The sequence below is a fragment of the Cotesia typhae genome, unplaced genomic scaffold (genome assembly GCF_013202065.1).
Source record: "Cotesia typhae breed Kobodo isofemale line unplaced genomic scaffold, CoteBio_Ctyphae scaffold_152, whole genome shotgun sequence".
NCBI classification, from domain to species: Eukaryota; Metazoa; Arthropoda; class Insecta; order Hymenoptera; family Braconidae; genus Cotesia; species Cotesia typhae.
In genome coordinates, this window is record NW_027423776.1 from 11,596,744 (window position 1) to 11,623,104 (window position 26,361).

The following is a 26,361-nucleotide window of genomic DNA, read 5'->3' on the forward strand; positions in this document are numbered from 1 at the left end:
AGAGTCGATACGATCGAGAAGCAAAAGTCTGAGAGAAAAAGAGAAATAGAAAAAAACGTATACAACTTTAGTATCTAACACCTAGCACTACCTATCACGTTATTCTGTTTCTGTTCGGAAATTTAGGAAATTCGATCAACAGTCACACTAATACCGTTCCGGACCGCAATTGTTCTCCCGCAGCTTCCGATTCCCCGTGTAAAGCTTTAGAGCCGGTTCTCGGAGCTTATAAGGCCGTGGAACCCGTCATGCTTTCTGCACATATATATTCACTAACATAACACATAAATAGGACACACGTAGCAATGTGTCCCGTATGTCGAATTGTCTAGCTTTTTCGCCCCCTCTATTCACCCTTGCGTCGGTGTGTGGTAGGTCAGATGATTTTGTGTAAGCCACCGTGTAGATGCTGGTGCTCCTGCCTGCCTGCCTACTTCTCTGTTCTCTCTACTATCTCTGCTCTTTCCCACTCCCACTCTACCAAGGGATGGAACGGAAGCGCGCATGCTCTTACGTACAGGATTCATCCCAGTCAGGGTAAATCTGCCTCGGGGTCGAGACGTCGTGCGTACTCCCGCTATGTATACCTTCTTGTGGATATTAAGCCGCTGAGAATATATTTAATAATCATTTTTTAACAAATAAATTAATTTTTTTTTTCATTTTCAAATGTGCTGATTTATTTTTTTTTTTTAATTTCAAGTGGAAACAAAATTTCTTCAAGTGAATTATTAATTTGTTAATTAAAAATCACATTAGAGTGCAAGTTTTAATTTATTAGTGAAATTATGTACATAAAACTAAAAAAGGAATAAAAATAAAAAATAAGTAAAAAAAAGGATATAAAGTGGAGTGAGAATTGGTTTGAGTTGCCAGACAGTATATACTAAGTAACAACAAAGTTTGGCAATAACCATTCACGTGTGACAACCACCGTTATCGTATGTGAGGACACACCAGTTACTGTTACTGTTACAGTTAAAGTTACGCTTACATTTATAGGATAATATACTGTTATTGCTTAGAGCATTCTGTTAATGTACTCACACTCATACTCATTTATTGGGCCAAGAGCTGAAAAAAGTAAACCGAAACCCCCGAGGGAATACATATAAAAAATAAATCGAGTTTGTTATTTTTATTACACTTGAGTAACAGCAATAGTTACCCGTGTAAATGCAATCAAGTGTGCTCGGGTACACGGGGGCTGAGACAAACTTCCCGTGAGTGATCTACGGGCTTAACGACTCCACCTCGGATAATATATTCCGATTCCGTTCAAACGCCGCCGGGTTATCGATGTACTCGGTGTGATCTTTCAGGTGATAGTTTTTTTTTTTTTTTTTTTAATTTGTTATTTGAGAAAAAGGAATAATATATTTTTTTTTTTTTTTTTTTTTTTTTTTTTTTTTTTTTTTTCAGTGCGGTGTGTTTTGCTAAATGTGAATACTTTGCATTAAAAGATGACTCTGAAAATGCTCAAGTGCTCTCGAGACACTCGTACGAATGTGTTGTCATTTCTCGGTAGTTTGTAGTCTTGTTAAAGTTTCAGTTTTATAGTTTCCGAGTTGAGTTCTAGAGAGAAGGAGGAGGAGCAGGAGGGGGGAAGAGCTAAGTACTGAGCCCGTTATTCAGAATTGGGGATGAAGAAAATTATCAAGAGGATGTGGGTCATTTGAGTATTGTTGTGTTGTGGAATATAAAAGAAAGTTTAGAGATCATCCTAGTTGTTGCGAAATGGCTTTGAGATGGCAAGCGAGGCTATCTATTGCCGCTATACTTTTTATGTGTACTGAAGGTAATTTTTATCTTTCATCATCTCTGCTCTTTTTATTTCCATTCATTATGCTTCCCATTATTATTATTATTATTATTATTATTATTATTATTATTATTATTATTATTATTATTATTATTATTATTATTTTGTTATTAAATGCTCAGGGGGGTTATCCCCGGAGTCCGATTCTCCGAGGGCCCAGCCTGAGCTCCGTCCGTTACTGCTGGACCACTCCGCACAACAAGGCGGTTAGTGATCACAGCAGGCCAAAGTCATTTCCCTTAAGAGACGGAGAGAACCAAGTAAAACAGCCTTCTGCATCCTAACTGCCAAGAACTCAGCTTTTGATGAGCAAGCTGGAACTATGGCAAGTGAGGATACAAAAGACTGCTTCATCCCTCCTAGGACGCCAACAATCAGGACGACAAGCTTGACACGGTAACCTGGGTAAAGTTTACCAATTTCAAACAGGAGATCCTGATATATTTGTCTTTTGTGCTCTTCTTTGGCTGAGATGTTGTATTCAGCCGGGGCCGAGAACTCAATGACATAAATGTCATGAGTGGCCTTGTCGAAGAGCACAATATCAGGTTTGTTGTGATCTATCCGCCGGGTTGTTGCAAATGGCATGTTCCAATAAATTTTGCAACTGTCATTCTCAACAACCTGGGGAATATCTCCTGGCAAATAAGGCAGCACTGGTGTCACGTCAATACCGTAGCAATGACGAAGATAGTAGTACAGTACTCTCAGGGCAGCATTGTGACGCTGGATATATGCACCTTATTATTATTATTATTATTATTATTATTATTATTATTATTATTATTATTATTATTATTATTATTATTATTACTAAAGTTTCTTTCGTCCATTAGCTGTTATAAAATTAAAATATGCTAATAAAATGACTTTGATGTTTATATATTTTACAAAGATCCCTCTGAGAGTTTAATTACACAATGGTTACTGAAGTTTTACCGGGTAAACAGCTACAACGAGGATTCTTTGGCTTTATTACAACCAATTAAATGCTGTTACTAATTATTTAAAGTTGCTGACGTCAGAAGCGAGGAGGATCTGCGACAGTTAATTGTACCAGAACGGAAAAAAAAAATAAAATAAATTCGCGTTATTAAACCTTTGTTCAAGTAAATAGAAATTAAATACTCAAAACAAAACTTGTTGCTACTAATTGTTAGTACATTAATAGAACGATTTTTTTAATAGTTAATAAACTGTGTTAAATTTTTCATTATTCAAAATAAATAAATTCCTAAAAATCATAAAACCTTTTTTCTTAAATCTATTTAATTTTTTATTCTGTCCAATTATTATTTCACGATAAATAATACATCTTTTTTAATAAACTCTTATTAAAAATTAAAAATAAATAAATAAATTTTCGAAATAAATTAATTTATAAATTTTTTTATCAGTATATGCATTAGTAGATTAAAGAGTTCACTTTCTCAGCATCATTTATTATAATTATAATTATAGGGTTAATTTAATTTAAACGGAGCCAATTTATAAACTGTCATGAAATTTGTTATTGTCGAGATAAAGATTCGAGACGAATTAAACAGCGGATTTAGTTTTTCAGTGAGTTGAGGCGAGCTTTATCGGACAAACCTCTGAGAAAGGGGCTCGAGTGTATAAGCACGTTATTATTGAGCCTGATTACAGACTGCATCGACATTTTAGTGGATAAAAAAAAAAAAAAAAAAAAAAAAACCAATTGGCGATTGCGTGCACGAACCTTTTTAAATTTCCACGGTGAAATGGAATGGGAACGCATCTTGATAACGAGTTTATTAAACGGCTAGATTTATATTACGATAAATGTACATTTAAAGGTACTACAGAAATTTATCAACTAGGAATTTTATTCTATAATTTTTTTTTTTTTACATCACTCACTATTTTATCTTCCACTCGGAAATTAAAATTTTTTTTATTAAATCTAATTTTTAGTTGATTGCTGAACGAAAATTTAATTAAAACATTTTTCCACCATAGAATAATTTACAAAATATTACTCTGATTTTAGTAAAGAATTTTTTAATTTATTTATATATTAATGATTGGACGCAGCAATTAAACTCGCAAATTTTTTAACAGCTTTCAATGAATACTGTAAAATAATAAAAAGCCCTTGGAAAAATAAATTTCAGTGGCGACTGCATCGCAATAAAAATCTTTGATGTAAAAAAAAAAAAATAAAAATAAAAAAAGAAATAATAAAAGATGCTTGTAATAAAATAATTTGCTCTCATTAACGAGCAAATGAATTTACGACACAACTAAAAATATTGCACAGAGTTTTTTTTTAATTGCATTGCTTTAAGTTAAAAGAAGCACCCTCGACCTGCTTACGCATTTATCCGGACACTTTTACAGAAATAAATTATAAATAAAACTTTAATATATATATATATATATATATATATATATATATATATATATATATATATATATATATTTGGATAAATGACATAATTTTTCGATAAAACCAGTCTGAAGCCGAACAAGAGTTTTATATTTATTTAACAAAATGTTTCCTCAGTTCATCGGGGATGAATTTATCATTTATATTAAAAAAGTAACGAGTACGAGGGTGAAGGGATTGCCGGTGAAAATTTCAATAAAAAATATTGAATAATAATCTCCTTTAAAAGTTTAGTATTTTTTTATAAACTTTATTTCGGGCAATCACTTGAAAGAGAAAAAAAGTTTGTCGCGAAATCTCAGCGCGATCTAAATATTCAAATCCTCGTCATGGTAACGACGCGCACCGAAGTAGAGCTTTGCTTGTAAAGAAGAGAACCAAAGAAGAGCTCCGATAACTTTATACATATATATTTAAAAGTAGATAGCAGATAGTGTAGGTCCTGAGGGGCTTATCCTCGAAAATCTCTTCCCTCGATACTTTCTCTCCAGTTTTCTTTCTTTTTTTGCGCCGGGGTATTTAATTTTGAAATTTCTGAAATACGCCCAAAGTGTTTTTTTAGCGTATTAAGTCTGTAGATACGAATTAAATCGATGGAACGATCGTTTCTACTCGTAGAGCAGCGGGAGAATCCAACAAACTAAATGGAAGATTTACGAGCGGGTCTTATGACCTCGTCGATGTCGGTGAGTCGAAAGCTCAGGTGTAATTGTTTATGTGTTGGTCCTGGTGTCGTACCATCGTCATCGACCTAATACTCTCTGCTTTGTATGATTCGGTATTCGCTCTATTCTCTATTTCTCTATTTATGTGCCCCTAACAAATGTCCGACATTTACGAGCATGTCAGCGCACAGAATAACGTGATCACGACAATCTAAATAGTTAAATATAAATTTAACAAATTATTCACTATTATTTTTAGTTTATATCCCCCCGAGCTCAGCGCCGTTATTTATTTCTTGTCAACTTCGTGATTAACAAATTTTATTTACTGTTATCGCTACTTTTTTATCTCCGTCTTTTTATTTATTTTTTTTTTAACGCTAATTTCAAATAATTACCTTGACTTTCAACCGAATTATTTTGTTCTCCCGTGATAATTTAACATAAATTTTTGTTTTTAAAAATCATGAACTTTATTTCACTTGTCACGGATAATTTATTTTAATAATTATACCACTTGGGGATTTAAAAATCAAGGGGCGAGCCCTTGAGACATTCAAAAATGAATCATATTTTTTTTTTTTTTTAATAGTTCATGAAATAATTTTTTTCTTCGAAATGGCAATTATTTTTATATTAAAATAAAAAAAAATCTATCTATTTGAATAAATAATTAATTTAAGTTAAAGTATTTTAATATGTAAAATAACTTGATAAATATTAACTACTTTTATGATATTGAATTTATAAAATATGAAAAAAAGATTTTACAAAAAATTCTTTAAACAACAATGTAAATAAATTTAAATAAAAAATAAATTTCCTATAAAAAGCTTGGACGAACTTTTTCCAGTCAATAGTTGGCCGCAATTTAAATAAAAGGAAAAATAAAATAAAAATTTAGATTGATTTATCCGAGGCCTAATTTCTCTTGCGGTATTGCAATAAATAAACTCAGGTGTTTTTTTTTTTTTTTTTTTTTTTTTTTAATTATAAACGCTAGCTAATAATATTCCGAGGGGTTAGAAATGTGTAACATGGATATGGAGAGATATAGATATAGATATAGAGAAGTAGAGAGTGGAGCGGGAGTTAAATGTCCCATGTGTGTGCCAAGGTTGTCAAGCTCCAGGATCCTAATGTTAATTTATGTTAGCTGGCAGCGCAAATTATTCTCCGCATCCCTGATGAGACTCGTGCAATTATGCTTTCTGTAATCGATACTCTCTGACTCTCCGGTTTATGAGTAATAAGGCGGTCAGATAGTACACCGGATATCCATGTCCAGAGATAAAAAATACTCGGTTCAATTACTGAACCCCTTTTTAAATGATATCCATTATTCGTTATCTGTGAAACCGAACCGAACCGAAACCGTACCGGGAAAACATTGTTAAATGTTATTCCATCTTTCCATCTACATTATTAATTTTATTGAAGCGACGCCGAAATACAAATAAACCAATAGCACTCAAAAAGTCAATCATAAAATTAAATGTTTGAATTATGTTATAAAATAATGAATTAATAAAAAATGTCAGGGCTCCCTTTATTTTCTCTGTTCTCGATAGGATGGACGATCAATCAATTCGCCACTTGAAAATTCAAATTTCATCGAATACTCAATGACGTATTGCGATCAAGTGCATGTGATATTGACTCTTATAATATTAAATTGCTGTTTAAAAATTTTTATTCACTCAAAAAAATTTATTTGCTGAAAAAACAGTTTAACATTCTTTCTCTATTCCTCCCGTCTTTTTATCAAATAAATTACTATTATAAAAAAGATAAGTCTTTTAATAATAAAATATTTTTAAAATATTTATTACGTTGTCGGATTTAATTTTTAAAAGCTAATAAATTATTATTGTTAAAAAAATATCTAGATTTTATAAAAAGTCTTTTTAAACAGAAACAAAAAATGTTGTTGTTATTAAATATTTTTAATTCTGTAAATAAACTATCATTCTTTTTACTAAAGACATTTTTTAAAAATTATTTTATATCTTACAAATACTTTATTACTGTAAAAAATTCTTGAATATAGTATAACTGAAAGAAGCTTATATTTTATGGGCAAATAAATACAGATATTACTGATATGTAAATATTTTTCATTTAAATAAATTTCACTTGATAAATTATTTTTGTTCAAAGTAAAAATAGCAATAATTTTTTATTAAATTCTACTTTAGATAAATAAATTTATTAAATTAAAAGTTGAGTAAAAAATGAAATTCCCTTTGTCCTTAAAATCGATGAAATAATTTAAATAAAAATGATTTTAAATCAAAAATATAAAATATAAAATAATTTTATCAATAAAAATGAATTTAATCTGATAAAAGCATAAAGCTAAAGCTTACTGACCTGTAGAAAAACTAAAATCTCATTTAATACAATCAAGTATAGGTTGGAAGAGTTGGATGTACCCAACGATTATTATTTCATGCGTCTTCGTCAATATATTTTTTTATTTAAAAAATTTTTTATTCATCCCGTAGCGTAGAGACAGTTGTGGAGAAATAACGTATGCTCGTTATCCATCTCCACTTCGGTCTCTTTCTATTTCTATTTTTTATCGTTACCAAGTAAATTGCTTGGAGTATCCTGGAGCTTTGGCCGATCTCCTCGAGTCTCCCCCTCGCGTTCTCTGGTCTGCTCTTAAACTCGAATGCGAATCGCGAACTCGACCTACTCACTGGTGGTGCTCGTTGGATCAGCGATTTTCTCGACAGTAACTCTTGCGACTAATGAGAATTCTGGTTTTTCTTCTGGTTTCAAGTGTCGAGCTTGTCGACCTTGCTGAGCAAACACATGTAGGCTTTTATTTGATAATATAAAATTTTATTTTTGACCAGCACCCAGCAGCCAGCGCCCAGAAGATTCTAAAGAACTCTAATAAAATATTAACCCTTTGCTTTATTTGTCTGTTCAAAGGCAGTTTCCGGGTAATTGAAGCTAACCAGCTCCGTGTTCTCTGTTTCAGACACGCTGAGCCTGAATGATGGGATGGAGAAGCTCGAGCGACACCCCGGACAAGGGAGGCCACGCCAACAGATGATTGATCACTCGATCGGCATCAAAACCAAACCCGAACCCACTTTCGACTTTAACCAACCCACTAATGTCACCGCGCTCATAGGCAAGACTGCTTATCTCACTTGTCGAGTCAGACATCTCGGGAATAAAACTGTGAGTCTTTTTTCTTCTTCATTTATTTTTAACAGAGTTTATTTGGAAGTCAGCCTATTTTTTATTTATTAAAATTAAATATTCATGCTAATTAGTCAGTTAAATTAAAACCGGCACGCTGTTTTATTAATAGAAATAGTATTCATTAGTCTTGAAATAAAAAAAATCTCCAAGGGATAATTTAGTTGCAGAAGTAAATTATAAGAATTTTCTTTTCGAAAGTAAATAAAGAAAAATTACAGAAACCTATAGAGAGGTTTATTCGCCGGTGTTTCGAACTTTTCAAACCTTCGAAACAATTCGAGGGTAATAAAATTTTATAGCCTAGTTCGAGTTCAGGATCAGACTGCCGAAGGGTTTATCGGTTAGAAAATTTATTAGTATTAATGAGCTCATTACTCGACTACGTGAGGAATCGGGCGGACGTTGTTCGCTTTTACGAGTTGAAAAGTTAATAGAACCGATTTTTTTTTTTTTTTTTTTTTTTTTTTTTTTGTTGAATAGTAGCTGATTGAGAATTTTGTAAAACATACTAATTATCTTTTTTTTTTTTTCTGGCAAATTTATTTTAAAGAAATTAAGGACACATTTTCCTAATTATTTTCTCAAATTTTCTGATAAAGAATTATAATAATTACTTACTTAAAATACTAGTAAAGATTTTTGTAGACGAATTTATAAATTCACGGTAATGACAGTTTTCCTAAGCAGACAAATAGTTTAATTATTTTTCCGATAAACCAGAGTCGTCTCGACCGCGACAACTTTTTTTCCGACCTCACGATTTCCGACTTTAGCGGCTAGACTATCTTTAAAAAAAAAAATCTAGCATTTTTTTTTTTTTTTTTTTTAATTACATGAAGTACTATGAACTCGTAACTAAACATTTGATTAAAAGACCCTATTAAATGACAGCTCGGCTTTAAAATTCAGCAGCGAGTGTTTGTCACTTCAAAAAACAAAGTAAACCAATTAAATGCGTAAAATAAGCGTCAAAATGAAATTACCCTTTCAATATAATATAATTGATTTAGTATAACTGCAGAGTACTCGGCAGAGTAGTAAAGTGTAAAGTGAAAAGTAATTATCTAGAAATAACAGTATTACATCAACCCAATTGGACATTTATCGACGCTCGGGTCTGTTGCTACAATTCTATTTTGTCAATACTCGGTTCTCGGTTTCGTTCCGGCTCAACTTGACTCGACTAATCCCAATAACACTCTCCATAAATTCCGAAAACGAAATTCCCGCTCCGATTATGTATTAAAATTAATTCACCGCTAGCTTTACTTTCTTTTTTTTTTTAATTTATCACCAGCTCATTAAGTTCCGAGCTTTTTTTTTTTTTTTTTATAAATGGCCTTTGGAAAAATCTTAAAGTAAAATTAGGTGTAATAAGAGTGGAGAGCTAAAGATTACTTAGTGGTAACGGCCTTGGGCTTTCTAGTAATAGTTATATATATATATATATATATATATATATATATATATATATATATATATATATATATATATATATATATATATATATATATATATATATATATATATATATTTATATACATATAGTTAATGATAACTCTGCTCGGGGGCTTAACTTTACGGCTGAATGAGCCGCGTAATCCATTGACTATCCTCTATTAAATACTCTGGTTAGTTACAATAGGTTATAATTTAAATAAAAATTGCTCTTCATAATCAGATTTCACGCACTAAAACTTTGTTTAGTTTTCTGTTTTTATTCACCAGTTTAGTTCATATTTTTACGAATAAAATGAAACAAACAACTGAACAGTAACTGCGAATAACAATAAAAATAATAGATTTTTCGAGAGGCAAAAATCAACACATTTATGCACCATCAGTTTATTTTTCGACATTTATCGATTCAATGTAACTAATGTACCGTTCGTCAACTGACTATTGATATAATAATTTTTTAGATTTTAATATACAAAGTGCAAAAAAAAAAAAAAAATTTGATTTCCATTTTGATTATTAAAAAAAAAAAAAAAAAAAAAAAAAAAAAAAATACAGAAGCAGATCGAAAAGCCATCATATATGTTAACTTATAAATAACTTTGATGTCAGATTATTTGAAATAAAAAACTCTCGATTTAATTTATTCGGCATGTCTCTGCTGTCGGGATTGGAAAGCTCCGCAACCTGGGTTTAAAGCGAACATGCGAATTTAAATACTATATATGTATATAATGGATAATGTTAATAAAAAGTTTCGATACACGAGAACGAAACACCCGGACTTTATTCAATTATTTTTATACTTTATAGTATATTTCAATTAAATTTTGTTTGTTATTATTTTAAATACTGAGCTTAATGGTGTTTCATTTGGAATTTACTGAAATAATATTTTGCTATCAATAATTTCTCTTTGGTATTTATATTTAAAGTTTAATATTGTAATTGTTCGCCGATTTTGAATGAATAGGAATAACAGAGTTATAATCGGTTCATGAAACAAGTAAATAGTTTAGTTTGTTGCCAGAGGTTATGTAACTAAAAGTGTATAGGTCACTACTAAATAATGAGCAGCACTGTACTGATGAGATGAAATTTGAATTTACTGAAATAGTAATATCACGTACATTTTGTAATAACGAGACAAATACTCTTGATTTTGTATTCAAATTTTACTCTCGAATTCACATTCGAGAAATATTATTAGTATTTAAAATTTATTCTAAGTGTCAGCTATAATTTTTTATAATAAAAGAAATATTTTTCTGCTCTAGATTATTTTTTTAATTGATAATCTATTTGAAATGAAAAAAAAAAAAAAATGGTTATGGCTCTACACCGGATTTTCGAATAAAAAGTAAATAAAATAAAATATGTAGTTATTTTGCAATAAAAAGATAAAGTTAATAACTAGTAATAATATAACGATCGGTCTATTTATCCATGGGTTAATAATACATATTTTTAGATAAATAACGAAACGAACGTATAAATATTGCGTCGAATTTGGTGTCCGAGTATTATTTAAATAATAAATATTTAAATAAAATGAGAATGAAAAAGTGACAAAATATTTGCCATCGATGGTTAATTTACACTAGTGAGTGTAAAATTTAGACCATTGCGGGAAGAGCGGCTCTGCAATATTACGTATTTATGAATAAATATGTACATATTTATTTAATATTGATATGAAAGAGAGAAGAAGAGAATGTGAAGGAGAAGAGAAGAGGATTGGGCTCCGCATGAATTCATTGATCGAATCGGTTGAATTTTTGTCGCCCAACACCCGACACCCGACTCGTATTATCCATTTAAAATCGGATTGCGCACCAGTCGCCAGTCACCAGTCACCAGGCAATATACAGAACGCCGTGGAATATTAATGGCCGGTGTGTTGAAAATGCCCCAGAGGTGAGTCTAGTCGCAACTGGTATATAAAGGCTCCTCTGATACTGGCAAAGACTCTGACGCACGTCCTCAATGTGGAAAATACTTGAAAATCCTGAGGGGTTCGTCTTGACGCAACGTTCCTCGATATTCGACCTCAAGAGCACTCGGTATGCATCGATATTTCAAATAGTTATTCGATGGGTACCGAGCGAGCCGTACTCTCAATATTTACATCTTCTTTCTCCTTCCCTTTATATTTTTAGATTCTTAAATTCTTAGATTCTCACTTACAGCCAATTTCACCCCCGTTATTTTATTTGTATAATTTGTTGTATAATTTCATGCGGATAATTCTCCCGCTGCTCGTTGGAATATAAAATTAATTCTCTCACCCCCTTTTTCCTTACCCTCGTTAGATATAATATTATTCTGAGCGTACAGAGCGAGAGAGTTTAAAAGCGTTTATCTGAAAAATTTATCGCGAATACCGGTGTCACGCCAAACTATTTATCCCGTCATGATCAAATTTCAAATCGGTATCCTCGAGATATAAATTACCAACTAATATGCTAATAACCAATTACTCTTTTAATATTTATAAATCTTTTACCATTTAAATACTATCCTTTATTCATTTATCAAATATTATAATAGTTGGCTGATAAACTACTCGAGTTACGTCAAACTGTTTGAGAGACGTACATTGACGTATTAATCCATAATTATTGACTCTCATATTCATAATCATAATTATTAAATTCCGAGTCATAACCCGGAGTACTTAGTCGGGATAATACTTCTCAGCTACTTACTGTTCGAATAAAATATTTATTATCCTATTTAACTAGATCATTTCAAATTAATTTCACTTCTGGGATGCTCATTATCATTATTATCATCTCTCTTTAATACATATTTGCTTTTAATTACAATTTAATACTTGCTCACGTTTTTTAACTAGCAAATTTCCTCGATATTATTATTAACAAAGTTACATTATATTATCTACATTTAGATAATATGGTTATACAATGTTATTTTAAGTTAAGAGAATATTTAAACTTGATTTAATTGAGAATAAATTTAATAAGTTTTTTATTTTTTTATTTTATATCTTATCTTTTATAAAAAAATTGCTAATTATAAATTTTTGTTTTAACTTTATATGAATTTTTTTTCTGTTCAGGTCTCGTGGGTGCGATTAAGAGATATCCACATTCTAACAACGGGAGCGTACACTTATACGAGTGACCAGCGATTCCAGGCCCTGCATAGACAAAATACGGGGCATAACAGCGAGTGGTCTGAGTGGACATTGTGCATAAAATGGGCCCAAGAGCGCGACCAGGGTATTTACGACTGTCAAATATCAACGATCCCGTTAAAGTCCCACCAATTTTACCTGAACGTCGTCGGTGAGTAAATGCAATAGACAATAAAATACAAAATACACACAACACAATATAATATGATATTATAGAATATACGATAGACGATACAAGACAGAAGACAGAAGATAGGGGCTAGGGGGATGGGATACTATAATATCGTATGGTATGATGTTTGATGTTGTGTGTATTGAACGAAAACAGAAACAGAAACAGAGATACACAGATCAGTAGTTTACTAGCCAGAACACAATAGAGTACAAGACAGTACAATGTTAGAGTTGACGAGACTAGATGACATTGTGATAAAGCTTTAACCGTGATAAAACAGCGTTGTTTACTTGATGACGTAAACATGAAAGCGGGTTGTTTGTTGATGCAGTTCCCACGGCAACGATTCTCGGTGGTCCGGAACTGTACGTGGGTGCCGGGAGCACGATAAACCTGACATGTGCAATACAGTTCAGCTCAGAACCCCCAGCCTACATATTTTGGTACTACGACGGCAACGTCCTTAGTTACGACAGTCCTAGAGGAGGTGTCTCTGTGATAACGGAGAAAGGAACTGATGTTACCACCTCCTGGCTTTTAATACAGACGGCACAGCCCTCCGACTCGGGCGAGTACAGCTGTAAGCCCAGCAACGCCAACACTGCGTCCATCCGAGTTCACGTTGTCAATGGTGAGCTTTTTCTTTATAATTATCTTTAGAAATAAGTTATATATAACATGTATAGTTTTTATACTAGAATTTTCACTACTATAAAATATTTTTCACTAGTTTTATTATCACTTTTTTTTTTTTTTTTTTTTTTTTTAATAAAGTAGTTAAAATAAATAAAGTCAGACACGAGTCTATTGTGATCGAGTAACCCAGTGAGGGATAAAAATGCTGAGTCGAATGTCGAAAGTCAAAAGGCGTTTAAATAAAGGGAACATAAAGAGAGTAGAGCAGAGTATAAGAATCATCGGATTTACGGGCTAGGAGTTCAAGTACTGCTCGTAGATATGGCACGAACGTGAAGGAAATTGCATTTCGATTCATTTTATGGAGCCACGCGGCACGGACCTAGGGTTGGGTTGGGCCTTACCTAACCTAACCTACGCTTTATAATATTATACTCTAAGTGAAGCCGAGGCTACTACGGCGTGTAGTTGTGAGAGTCTTTGGGTTTATATTCGACAATGCAGGACTCTGACTCGAGAAGATCTGCTGTTGGTAGTTGCTCTGTGTGTGTGTGTGTGTGTGTGTGTGTGTGTGTGTGTGTGTGTGTGTGTGTGTGTGTGTGTGTGTGTGTGTGTGTGTGTGTGTGTGTGTGTGTGTGTGTGTGTGTGTGTGTGTGTGTGTGTGTGTGTGTGTGTGTGTGTGTGTGTGTGTGTGTGTGTGTGTGTGTGTGTGTGTGTGTGTGTGTGAATCTGGGGATACAATAAAGGATAGAAGATGGAGGATGCTTTATGCAATTCCCCACGGTCTACTACTGGCGCTCTTTCCATTCTCCATTCTCGGAACCGTAGATCTTCTGTGGGTACCAGTACTCAGTACTCACTACTCACTATACTGGACTTAAGAAATTTCCTCGGAGAATATATTGATAAAAAATTTATAGAATCCGTGTGTGCTGCACATTCCTGAATTACTTTTTTACATTTTAAAATTGCTTTGCCCGGTTCGAGTTCGGGTTTATATTCTTTCTGTCATTTATCGTGGTTACTAGGCGTAATATAACTACCGGTGATCCTTCGGGGAGAGAGAATCAACAATATCTTTGTTGGGATTTGCGATATCCTGATATCATATGCCAATAAAGGTGATATTGTTGCAACGAAATTGGTAATACATGAATATATATTGTGGGATGGGCTCTTTTATGTGATTTATTCCTCGAAAATGATACAGTAAATCTCAAAGCTTATGTCTCTTTGTGTTGTGATTGCCTGGGATTTATCGGTACCAAAACATCATCCAAACTCTGTTTTATTTATATGAATATATATTTTTTTTAATTTGGCTTATCCTTTTTTTATAAAAATATTTTTAAGGATCAAAATTTGAGCCCTTGATTTTTATATTTAAATTTTTCCATTTAAAAATGATGTAGCTTTTTTGGAAATATTTAAAAAATGGCTCCAAAAAGCAGCTCGTCTTACCAAAAAGAGTGCAAATAAATAAAAAATAAATTTTATCGGTAAGTTGCGTAATTTCGAAGATAAAAATAGTTGAATATTTTAAAATCAATAATAATTGTATTTTATAGAACTCAATGAATTATAAAATGCGATGAAATTAATTACTTATTAAAAAATTAAAATCAAGAGAAAAAAAAAACTAATATCTAATATAGATAAAAACGATTGTTACAGGTGAACGTCCAGAAGCGATGCAAACAGGAACAGCAGGGCCTATTTTATCCTCAAGCTGCCTCCTGGTATCGCTCATCATTTTGTACATATCTTCAGTGTAATACGACTGGCACAAATAAAATAAAAAATAAATAAATGCTATATATAAATAATAAATAATAAGTAAAAAGAAAACCGATGAGGTTAAGTACTAAATAAAGTAAGTAAGCTCGTGGAAGGCATTAAACGACTTGCCGTCGATGTCGATATCCTGGGTAACAAATAAACTATATAATAACACACGTGTGGTGATACGAGTCTCGGCTTATGAGAAAAGCGCCAGAAATAAATAAGTTAAGAGCAAAAGTCTCAGGTTAAGATGACAAAGTACCTCTTGTATTATATATTTATCCGTTGTCTCTACTGAGACAGTTTATCCTGTTGATTGATTCACGTAAGCCTTTCAGTGCAAAATAAAGAGACACTTTTTTAAGAATTATCTTAATCTTAATCTGGATTATTTTATTAATATGAGTTTAATAATCTAAAAATTCGTGTAGCGGTTGAATCTGACATTTAGTAATATAAATTAAATAGATTCGACTAAAAAAAATAATAACAGCCTTTTATTATTTTATATTACATCTATATATTTTATAAACCGGCGGTTTTATTATATTTTTTATCATTTTAGTTTTATTTCTATTGGCATGTTGGATAAATTGAACCGACAATCGGGGTTTTTGCAGCAACTTTTCCATCAATCATCAAATTGAATCGGGGGTACAAAACATAACACGTTCTCATTCCCGTTCCCGTTCCCGTAACTATTACTGTTTTATAGAATCGCTTGGAGGACAGAAAATACAAATTTCCCAATAACCCTCGACACGACAAGTTAAATTATGATATCGTAGGTATATATAGATCCATGAATGTTGTTCCCATTGTATCGCTTCCAATTTATTCCGTGGAATAACGATGGCCCGTCACTCGTTACAAACTCGTTAATCGGTCTTCATGACGTCCGTGCACGCGTCCCACTCTCTGCTCCTTCTCTCTGCTATTCACAAAATCGTTTCCACGTAATTCAGCTCAACTAGACGGAACACGATAAGATATCCAGATCTAGGAGCTGGATAACGAGCAAAGATACCGAGATTATCATCATCATCATCATCATCATCATCATCATCAATCAATCAATCGATAAACTCCAACTAATCCCATCCTACATCCTTCTTCCTTCTTCTTTATACTGCCGATCAGCATCAGCAACCTTCGTATTTGTATATAAAATGTTAACTAAATACAAACAAGACCATAGACCGTAGACTGAGAACAAGCATTATCTGATATTGTATATACCTAGTTAAAGTCTTTTATATTTGTACGACACACTGCTATGTTGGCTGTATTGTATAGAGCAATTAGCGATAACACAACTAAACAGATCGATACTATCCAGCTGATATGGAGGTCCTCAATATGTATTCGTGTATGTAATAGTTAACCGCATTTGCTCCAGCCTGGCTCTACGCGTGTTAATATACACATTCGACACGTGTTGAGTCTGTTAACGATGATAACCAAGCACAACACATTCCATATAACACTCTCCTTCTCTGTTATTAACACTTTTATTAATGCCGTATTAATTTTCCCTTTTTTTAGTTTTTTAATTATAATTTACAATTTTCAGAAATTGTTAAATATTTGATAAAAAAAAAAACTATTAAAAAAATTAAAAGCTTGACAAATATATATATATATATATATATATATATATATATATATATATATATATATATATATATATATATATATATATATTATAAGCTAAACAGGTCCTCAAATTTTGGTTAAGCTGAAAGGATGCTCTGGTGAGTAATAATAATATAACATAAATACCCGGTATTGACATTGAATGCCCGTCATTTAATAGATAAATTGTAAATAATATTTGTATCATAAATATTGAGAAAGGAAACGTTACGCCGGTGATAAAACTGCATGTCAATCTTTCTAGACCGTCAGCACTACACATTTAAATATAAATATAAATATAAATATAAGCATAAATATAAATATAGATCTAATAAGAGTAAAGGGATGAAGAGTATATGCATAAGTGATAAAAAATAGAGGTTTAAATCATGCGCTTCTCATGACACTCATTTTATATCGCGGAAAATAAAAACATTGGAATTACATTGGACACGAGGCGATCGTGGTGTGCATTACGAGTTTAAATAAATAAATAAATGTTAACTTGTACGTATGTATGTATGTATGTATAAGTGTTGGTATGTACGATAAAGGTGTCCTGTGGGTTTTGTTTTATTATATAGTGTTACATATTTGAATTTAAAACGTGTATTACAGATTTTTCCGGGCTTTGTTTGAATAAATAATTCTGTTGTGCATTATTTAGCGTGATTGTGTATTGTTTTACGTGGGGCTGTGATGAAGTTTCCATTTTTTTTTTTGTTTTTTAAACTATCCCGTGATGAATGAGATGAGTTTCGTGTTTTTTTTTTTTTTTTTTTTTTTCCAACTCTCTAGTGTACGTATGAGTGCTGGTGCAGATGAAGAATTTACATTGCGAATTCGATTTGCGCTTATGCTCATTGTAGAGCAACTTTTTAAATAAGTTCGTGCTCAAGCAAAAATTCTCCCTAAGTGGCCACTTTAAGAAACACTTTTATTCTCTTAAAAAGTACGCTTAATGCTGTGTTATTTTTTTTTTTTTTTTATTCTTTAAATTTGTAACAAAACTACTAAAATTTTTCATTACTTTCTTTGATTGTGCAAATAAATTTTTTATAAATGCTAAAGTTGACAGACATTTTTTTATAAATAATTTTCCGACCTTAAAGTGTTAAAAATAAAATCGCGGCTTTGAGCAATTGAAAAAAAAAAAATTCAATGACTTTATTGTAAAAAATGTGGATGAAAAAAAAAAAAAAAAAAAAGTAGAGCTTTGTCTAGAGTGAGACGAAAAATCTTTTCGTTGTTTTTAAGAAAAAGGATGAAAAGAGTGTACAAATGTGAGGATATCGTGTTGTAAGGAACAAAGCCGTGATAATAACAATAACAACAACAACAATAATAATCGTGTCAGATAAGATATGGCGAAATGTAAAAAGAAATAAAGCAAAGACATTGCAGAAAAATATGAAAGTTTTTTTTATTTTTTTTTTTTTCGTAATTTTCACGTTTTCCAAGTGGAAAATACACTGATAAAATAATAATATTGATTTAAGAAAAAAATTTTAGCTAAAAAATTCTAGAATTTTTCTCTTCAATAAAATAATTTTTTTTATCAGTGTAGAGTAAGCTTTTGTGTCGCGGCGTAACGTCACCACTAATAAATAATATCATATATACACAACGAGTGTGTTTTCTGTGTCGTGTCTAAATTCAAGAGTTAATAAAAATTAAAAAAAAAATATAAATATAAATATAAACATACTAGACTTAAGTATAAATATAAAAAAAAAATTAACAATTGATGGTAATGGAATGGCATACATTTATTGCTGATAAGAGTATAAGAGATATCGTTAGATTAGATAGGAATAATTTATTGTACATAATAATTATCACCGACAATGTTTACTAATAAATGAAATGAAAAATAAAATAATAATAAAAAGTAAACCTACAGTAAACAACTAAAAGTTTATCACCCAAAGTACTGAAAATCCACTCTTTTATTTCTCCAGCAGCAAGATCGACGTTTCATTTGTGCTCGGATGGCTTTTGATTCTTCGCAATTGTTCTTTTTGTTCATTTTCCAGGACTACGGCTCCTCTGTTACTTTTATTTATTATTTTTCAACGATAGAATAACGGAAAAGCTCATACTTTTACTCCTACTGCTTATTATTTCAAAACTCGATATTTATAATAAAAGTTGATGCTTCTGGTATTGTTATTACTGTTTGAGGATTCTTGACCAATAATAATGTTTTCATAGCTGCAATATTTTCCCTTTTTTTTTTTTTTTTTTTTTTTTTTTTTTTTTTTTTTCATAAACTTTATTAAAAAGTAATTGAATTAAAGAAAATAATATTAAATTTGAAATTGAATTTGAATTTGAATTTGAATTGGTAAAAATACCTTTGAGAGGAAATGAGGATTTAATGCATGTAGACAACGGAAATTATTTTCATTCGCCTCTCATGGGTAGTACGGATGGTAGTAAGTAGAAGGCAGAAAGTAGAAAGTAAATAGAGGAATGTAATAATATTGATAACGGCAATAAAAAAAGGTCTTGGCAATTCGCGTCGTCTCCATTCTCGAGTCGAGTTAACGACTTTAGAGTTTAGTTTTCGCGGATAGGGCTGGGGCGACCCAACAACTTTTTAGAGTCCTGGATAAAGTGGGAGTAGAGATCGAAAAGTACGTTCACGTGGTCGGCTAGCATTTAATAACCGCGTTTGGCCAACTTCCAAATGAACGCTAACCAACCGCGTAGCCCTCATCCAAGTAAGCAAACCTTTGCTTCTTCATACTCACCTCCTTCATCCTTTATCCTTTATTCTTTATTCTTTCTACCGTTGGCTACAATTCACAAGAGTTTAATTGCCACATACATTTACCCTGAAAGATTTACAGTAAACATTGTTTCGCAAAAGCTTTTTCATTTAATTCAAATATCCACGAAATACAACCCGGCTCGAAAAAATACTCATGAGAAATCAGTTCTTCTCGCTCTTACGAAGAAAAAAAAAAAATAACAGAACAAGGAGTATTATCAAGGACAGTTGAAAAGGAAAAAAAAAAAAAAATGCTTTCTTGTTTCAAGTCTCGAATACGAAACAAAGAAAGGTAAGTGGAACAAGATACTTCTTGCGCATTCCTACCTATAAACACTGAGTAACCTTCTTTTCTCCTCTTACAGTGCAACCCAGCACTCCTTAGAATCCTAATTTCGCAAAACATTCGGGTTGTAAGCAATCAAGACTTTTTTTTTTTTTTTTTTTTTTTTATATGAATTAACTCTTTAAATTAATTTTATTTCTGATACTTTTTATCATCAAATACTTTCAATTGAATAATAAAATATCAAAGTTATTTAAAACGAATTAATTATAAAAGTTTTTCCCCTTAAAGCGACAAAATTTAATAAAAATTTATAAAGCTATTAAAGATTTAAAATTATAAAATTGTTTTAGAGGTAAAAAGTATCTGAATTTTTTGTCTGTTTTCATTTTGGATGAGTTTGCACTTTAGAGAGCAAAGACTAGAGGCTACTCCAGCACGTGTACACAAGAACTGTGTAAAAAAGGATGTGTTGAACCTACACACGTCCTCAAAGATAAAGGACCCGTACATACAAGCACACAGGCACACAGGCACACAGGCACACAGGATCACAAGAAAGCTTGAAAAAAAAAAAGGTAATAATAAAAATAAGGAAAAAGGGAAAAGGGAGCAGAGAAGGATAGACGATAGACGATAGACGTCGAGAGCCAGAAGAGGTTTTATAGTCCTGGTTAGATGGCCCAGAACCTGCAAAATAAAATAATAAAAAAGAAAAAATACGAGGTAACGGTACATGTATAGCTGAGAAAATGCTTCGACGCATTACCGTTACGCTCTTTCCATTAACCCCTTCGTATCAGAGACTGTTGGTCACTTCAGGGCATCAAGTACTTTTTTTTTTTTTATATTATACTCTAAACTATAATATATTTCATTATCATTATTAATATTATTATATTCTCAAGCGATCAACTCTCTCTCTCTCTGATATTTTATTATTTAATGTCATTTAAATTTTTTAATGTCGTTATTAAATCCCTGGACATTTAACGGGACTCTTTTAGTATTTGTTTACTATTATGCTTGACTTTATGTCAACTTTTTTACGCCCAACATTTATTATCGTTTTTATTAATACAATAGTTATGTAATTTTATTATAGATATATAAACTATATATAAACCGGCAGTAGCGCTGTGGTGTGTACTGAATATAATTAAAATCCCCGTTAAAACACGTCGCGACGTACGATAATAAAACGACGTTATATCAGAGCGTGAGCTGTAGACCGCCATATCGTGTCTACTTTCAAGCTCTTTGTGGTTTTGGTCATGTTAATTATTCTCATAATAATTATCTAATGAATAATGGCCTCTGGGACTTGTTTCGTTCCTTCTTTATAATTTATTTATTTCACAATGTTATTATACACTCCTCGTTCCTCGTTGTTGTTGTTGTTGTTGTTGTTGTTGTTGTTGTTGTTGTTGTTGTTGTTGTTGTTAAATATTTTTATTTCCAGCCTATACGAGTTTATGTTTATAATTATATTTACTTTTTTACTCGGTTAAAGTAATTTTAAAATAAAATATATTTCAATAGAAGAATTAGCAATGATTCTAATTAGAAGTATGCTCGTATTAAACTTTAATTAATATTGAAAAGAAAGGAAAGGAGTAACATATACGCAAGTGTTGTAATTATCAAAATTGCCAAGTTGAATGTGAATTTAGCAGCTTCAAAGGTACCAACCCAAAGATATTACCTTCTAAACTAATTCAAACTCTGGCTTTTACGCAATCCCTTTTGCATTAGACATCCTCATTTCGATTATTTAGTCATTATATATTTCTATAAATTATTACCGTAATTTATTATTTCATTCTTCGAAAAATAATTACAAACATTTAATTCGACAGATTTGTGAGATAATATAAAATGTTTTCTCTAAGTTAAAAGTTTCCCCTTATGGTTGTATTTCCAAGGATTCTCACGTCCGGATAATTTATGAATTTAATAGAAGTCTCGAGGTGAAACAGAGGAGAGACTATATATCATATCAAATAATAGAATAATAGAATGTCTGTGTATCTAATGTGATGACACTGAGGTTTTAAACTCTGAAAAGTAATTTTCAAAAGATATATTTAAAATCTACCGTAGTGGTTTGAAAAAGTTTCAATGGATTTTTATCCTTATCATAAAAACTAAACAAACAATTTATTTTAATTCGAGATTGTCGCCAAAGGACTACGACAATAAATATATTTTTTATCGTTCCGGGACAGGAAAAAGTGTAGAGTGGTAACGGAAGAATTGACAAGTGTGACAAGTGACCGTAGACCGTATGGGAATTCTTATTCCATAGGTATAAGATACATTGTCCCTCAGCTCTTACCGAGTAGGGATTTGTCGGATTTGGAAATACTTTTTACGGGCGATTCACGCACCGGCATAGGGGCTCTTAGATGGGATAGCGCTGAACGTGTGTCTCTGCTCGGAGAACCGGACAAAAAAGACAGACATTTTTTTTATAGCTCCTCGGGGTCTCTTACGGATATATCGGCCCAGCGACTTCTCATGTCCCTTGTTATCGTTTGCCGAAGCGAACTTTTTATTCCTATCAGCCATCAGCCATCAGCCATCAGCCATCAGCCATCACCGTTTCTTCTTTTGGCAACATCCTAAAGGACACAAGTTATTTCGAAATTTGATTCCTGTCCTCGTAAACTTACACCAGTCACACTAGACCTTTACGGCGGAGTCAGCATGTCAAGAAAGATTAACCTGGTTCTGCTCTTACACACCGACTCATCTATATCTAGATTACTAGAACCACAATCAAATTCCTGAGTAAAACGACTTACCCTATTTTAACTGGCGATCGAGTAGTTAGAGTTGATAATGTTTTATTAGTTTTTTATTAAAAATTTCCAACAGATGGCGCATGATCGGTAAATCTTCTCACTGTAAGAAATTTAAGTTTGAGAAAATGAGTTATTTTGTTTGTCATTAATCAACTAAAATTTGTATTAATATTAAAAAATTTGTACTCAGTTAACTTAATTATATAAATAAAAGAAAATGAAATGTCGTGTTTAAATAAACATTTTGGAGTTGATAAGGAGTTTGTTTATTTAAAAAAGGTAAGAAGGTAAAATAGCTGGTAGCGCTTTAAAATATAGTGAGAGTAAATAAAGGTCGTATAAAATAAACAAAGAGAATAAACAAAAATGTGTATAAAGTTATATTGTATGTTTGTTTAATCCTTGAGAAAATGGAATCGGAAAATGAAACAAATAAACAGGGAGCGCGTGGTGTGTACACGCTATTTCTATCTTTTTGAGCGTATTGATTTAACATAGAAACTAATCCTTATCGAGACAGTAGCTGGTGATATCTGGGGGACTAGACTGGGAGTGGCTGGCCCTGAGCCTGAGTGTGCGAATACCAAGCTCTCGTGGATTAAAGTTATATAGAACTATCACGAGCAGAGAATTCAGTAGGTTCCAAGCTGCTCCCGCGTGCACGACAGTTAGTAGTTTACCCATTTTCGAAACGTACACTAAACTAATTCCGACCCGAATGTTCACTGTCTTGGTCTTGGTCTTGGTCCTCGCCAAAGCCCTGGGAACCTGTAAATCTATAAATCCCAATTTGGAGAAGTGGACGCACAACTTAGATTACGTCTTCCATTTGAAATTGCTATCTGCCATCCATGGGCATAATTCTTACCTACAAACAAAATAACATCTTCTGAATTATTTATCAAAGCAATACTACCAGTATACTCTTGTTCAGCTCAAGATCCAAACCTCCAAACCTCCAAACCTCCAAACCTCCAACCTCCAACTGGATTGCTTCAGAATATAAATATGCACATGTATTGTAGATGTGTTTATTATACGGCATCTAGCTGACAATTTAAACGACGTGAATTCAATCAGTGATATTTGATGCAGAAGCCATTTAATTTTACCCTCTCTCTCCAGTCTACTCCAGTCTACTCCATCCAATCGTTTGTAGTGTTAGTGTTTGTGTTTGTTTGTGCTTGCTAATCTTCCGATCCTCTTGAAAAAAAATTCATTCACTTCTTCTTTTCTTCTTTACAAGTTCTATTGAATCTGATCAAATAAATAAATTTAAACTTTTTCCCCGTTCTACTTTTTCTTTTCATACTCATTTAATTATTTATTTCTCGTGCTTCCTCCTGAATATTCATACGAACAATCAGGGGTAAAAATCACCTCTACTTATTGACTTTTGTGCGACAGACAATCGATGGCAATCGGCTCGAAAACTAATTATCGATCGTCCCGTTACAAAATAACAAGCACTCCCAGTGCAGATAATTGCGACTGATACCACGCTTTTTTCACCCTGATAAGCTAAACTTGATAGTAGTTTTATTTCTATGAAAAAAAAAAAAAAATTAATTGTCGAAAAATTCCGAAAATTTAGCATACGAGCAAAGACGCGGGTAAAAGTTAGCTTATTAATAAAGGAGTCAATTAGATTTATTATTTCGAAACTACCAATAATACTTGAGTTCATCAGAGAGGATTGTTTATTTGAAGATAAATCCTCGACATAGTATAAGAAAAAAAGTCAAGAAAATAAAATAAATAATATCAGTAATAAGAGACTAGTGAGAAATCCGACTAAAAAACAAAAGCCTATTACCCCGTATTACCTTAAAAAGACAACTTAATAGATATACGGAAGTGGACATGGAATATAGAATCAAAGATTATTCTGTTCAATCCTCTTTTTTAGTTAAATAAAGCAATTTAAAAATTTTTAAATTATAAAATTTTCTAATTAGTCCAACAGTAGGAAGGTAAAAAAAGCTATATACTACGCAGTGTAAAATATAACCTGGAGGTTTATTGAGCTTAAATAATGAAATTTAGTCTGTTGCTCGTAGTAAGTACGTAAGAGCTTTTTGCGCGATATACGTAAATTAAAGAGAAAAACTGGTAGCACTATAAACCTCTGGTTTTCATCAAGCTTATGCGCTTATATTCGAGAAGAATAAAACTTTAAAAAGTGTAATAGCTGTAAAAAGTACAAGAGCAACAGAGGAATGAAGAAACCAGAGGAACATACAGCTGTAACTAATAAAATTTTTTGAGGAAAACTACCGCTTTCATCACTAGAGAGGTTTAATTCGAAAATTTTCAAAGTATATACTCGTATAATGCCAAAGTATTAACAACTCACGTTTCGTACGTCCAAAAGAAAAGAGAGACCCCGGGTGAAACCCAAACCCAACAGTACTTAGGTATTTTCCATGATAGTCGGCTAATAGAAAGCACCAGCACAATTTAATTTTCAGTACTTCAACAAATTGTCTGGGTATAACTAGTGAATTTTCATCGCACCGGGAACTAACTACACGCTCCCCACAAAATATTATATTATATCATCCTATTACTCTCTTACACTCTTACCCTTACTTTTATAATACAAACTCTGTACATATATCGTATATCGTATTGGAGAATACTCGCAACTGGAGAACGACAATTTTATCCTTAACTTGTATGTGGGAGGAAAATATTTATACTCCCATAAATCCGAGAAACCAACAGCTAACGTCAGGTATATATTTATAAAGAAAAAACTCGGATGATACTAAAGTAGAAACAAAGGAAAATTCTCAGCAGAGTCTCAAGCCTAAGGTAATCTTTCGATAAAACTTCCTTTCAAGTTCCCCAAAAATAAACCCCAAGTTTTTAATTTTTCTCCGACAAAATATTTAGCTCTTATTGATTTCACCCGAGATTTACAGCTCCGGATAACTTTCCATTTAATTAATTCTTTCGGGTAAAAAATTAATAAACTTTTTCAACGATGGAGCTCGAGTATATTTAAATTCTTTAAATCCACAAGCTTCGCATTCAACCGACAGCTTGGTTATTTTTAAAAATATATCGTATAATTCGTTGCTGTGAATTTCATAATTTTTTGCTACCGCGGTAACGCAAAAAAACCTTTTCGTCAATAATACATAACCGAGACTTTTATGTGTAATATTTTTTTACATCGCCCTGAGTACTCTTAAAACTCTGCGGTGGGTTTATGTTTTCTTTTTATTTATTTATTTATTTATTTTATTTTTTTTTTTTTTTTCAAGGTTATGTCGTTAAACACGGGGTTGTATTTTAAGAATATTAAAGTCAATTTTCGGTAATATTTTTTTTTATTGCCGCGGTTTTATTTATTCAAGGTTTGATTTACGGGTTAGAGCGGGCTAATGGACATTTATTTGATTTTCAAGATGAAAAATACTGGCAATATTTGTGAAGAGAAAAATCCGAGGTTGGATTATATACTGAAGGATAAGTTGAGTAAGCCGAGTTAACAGATAGCGAAAGGGGTTACAGTA

General features: G+C 32.0%; 1 protein-coding gene across 2 annotated transcripts; it reads left to right on the plus strand.

Annotated features, from left to right (window-relative positions):
• The first annotated feature begins 554 nt into the window (after nucleotides 1-554).
• Nucleotides 555-16,944, plus strand: LOC141535710 (zwei Ig domain protein zig-8). Of its 2 annotated transcripts, XM_074255799.1 has the most exons (6): nucleotides 555-1,322; nucleotides 1,423-1,798; nucleotides 7,890-8,095; nucleotides 12,660-12,888; nucleotides 13,244-13,543; nucleotides 15,223-16,944. In XM_074255799.1, the coding sequence occupies exons 2-6, from the start codon at nucleotides 1,738-1,740 to the stop codon at nucleotides 15,321-15,323; spliced, it is 897 nt and encodes a 298-aa protein (XP_074111900.1). In that variant the 5' UTR covers nucleotides 555-1,322; nucleotides 1,423-1,737; the 3' UTR covers nucleotides 15,324-16,944. The 2 variants fall into 2 exon arrangements, with proteins under 2 accessions (XP_074111900.1, XP_074111901.1); XM_074255800.1 differs by lacking the exon at nucleotides 555-1,322 and having other exon boundaries at nucleotides 1,410-1,798.
• Nucleotides 16,945-26,361: the final 9,417 nt, after the last annotated feature.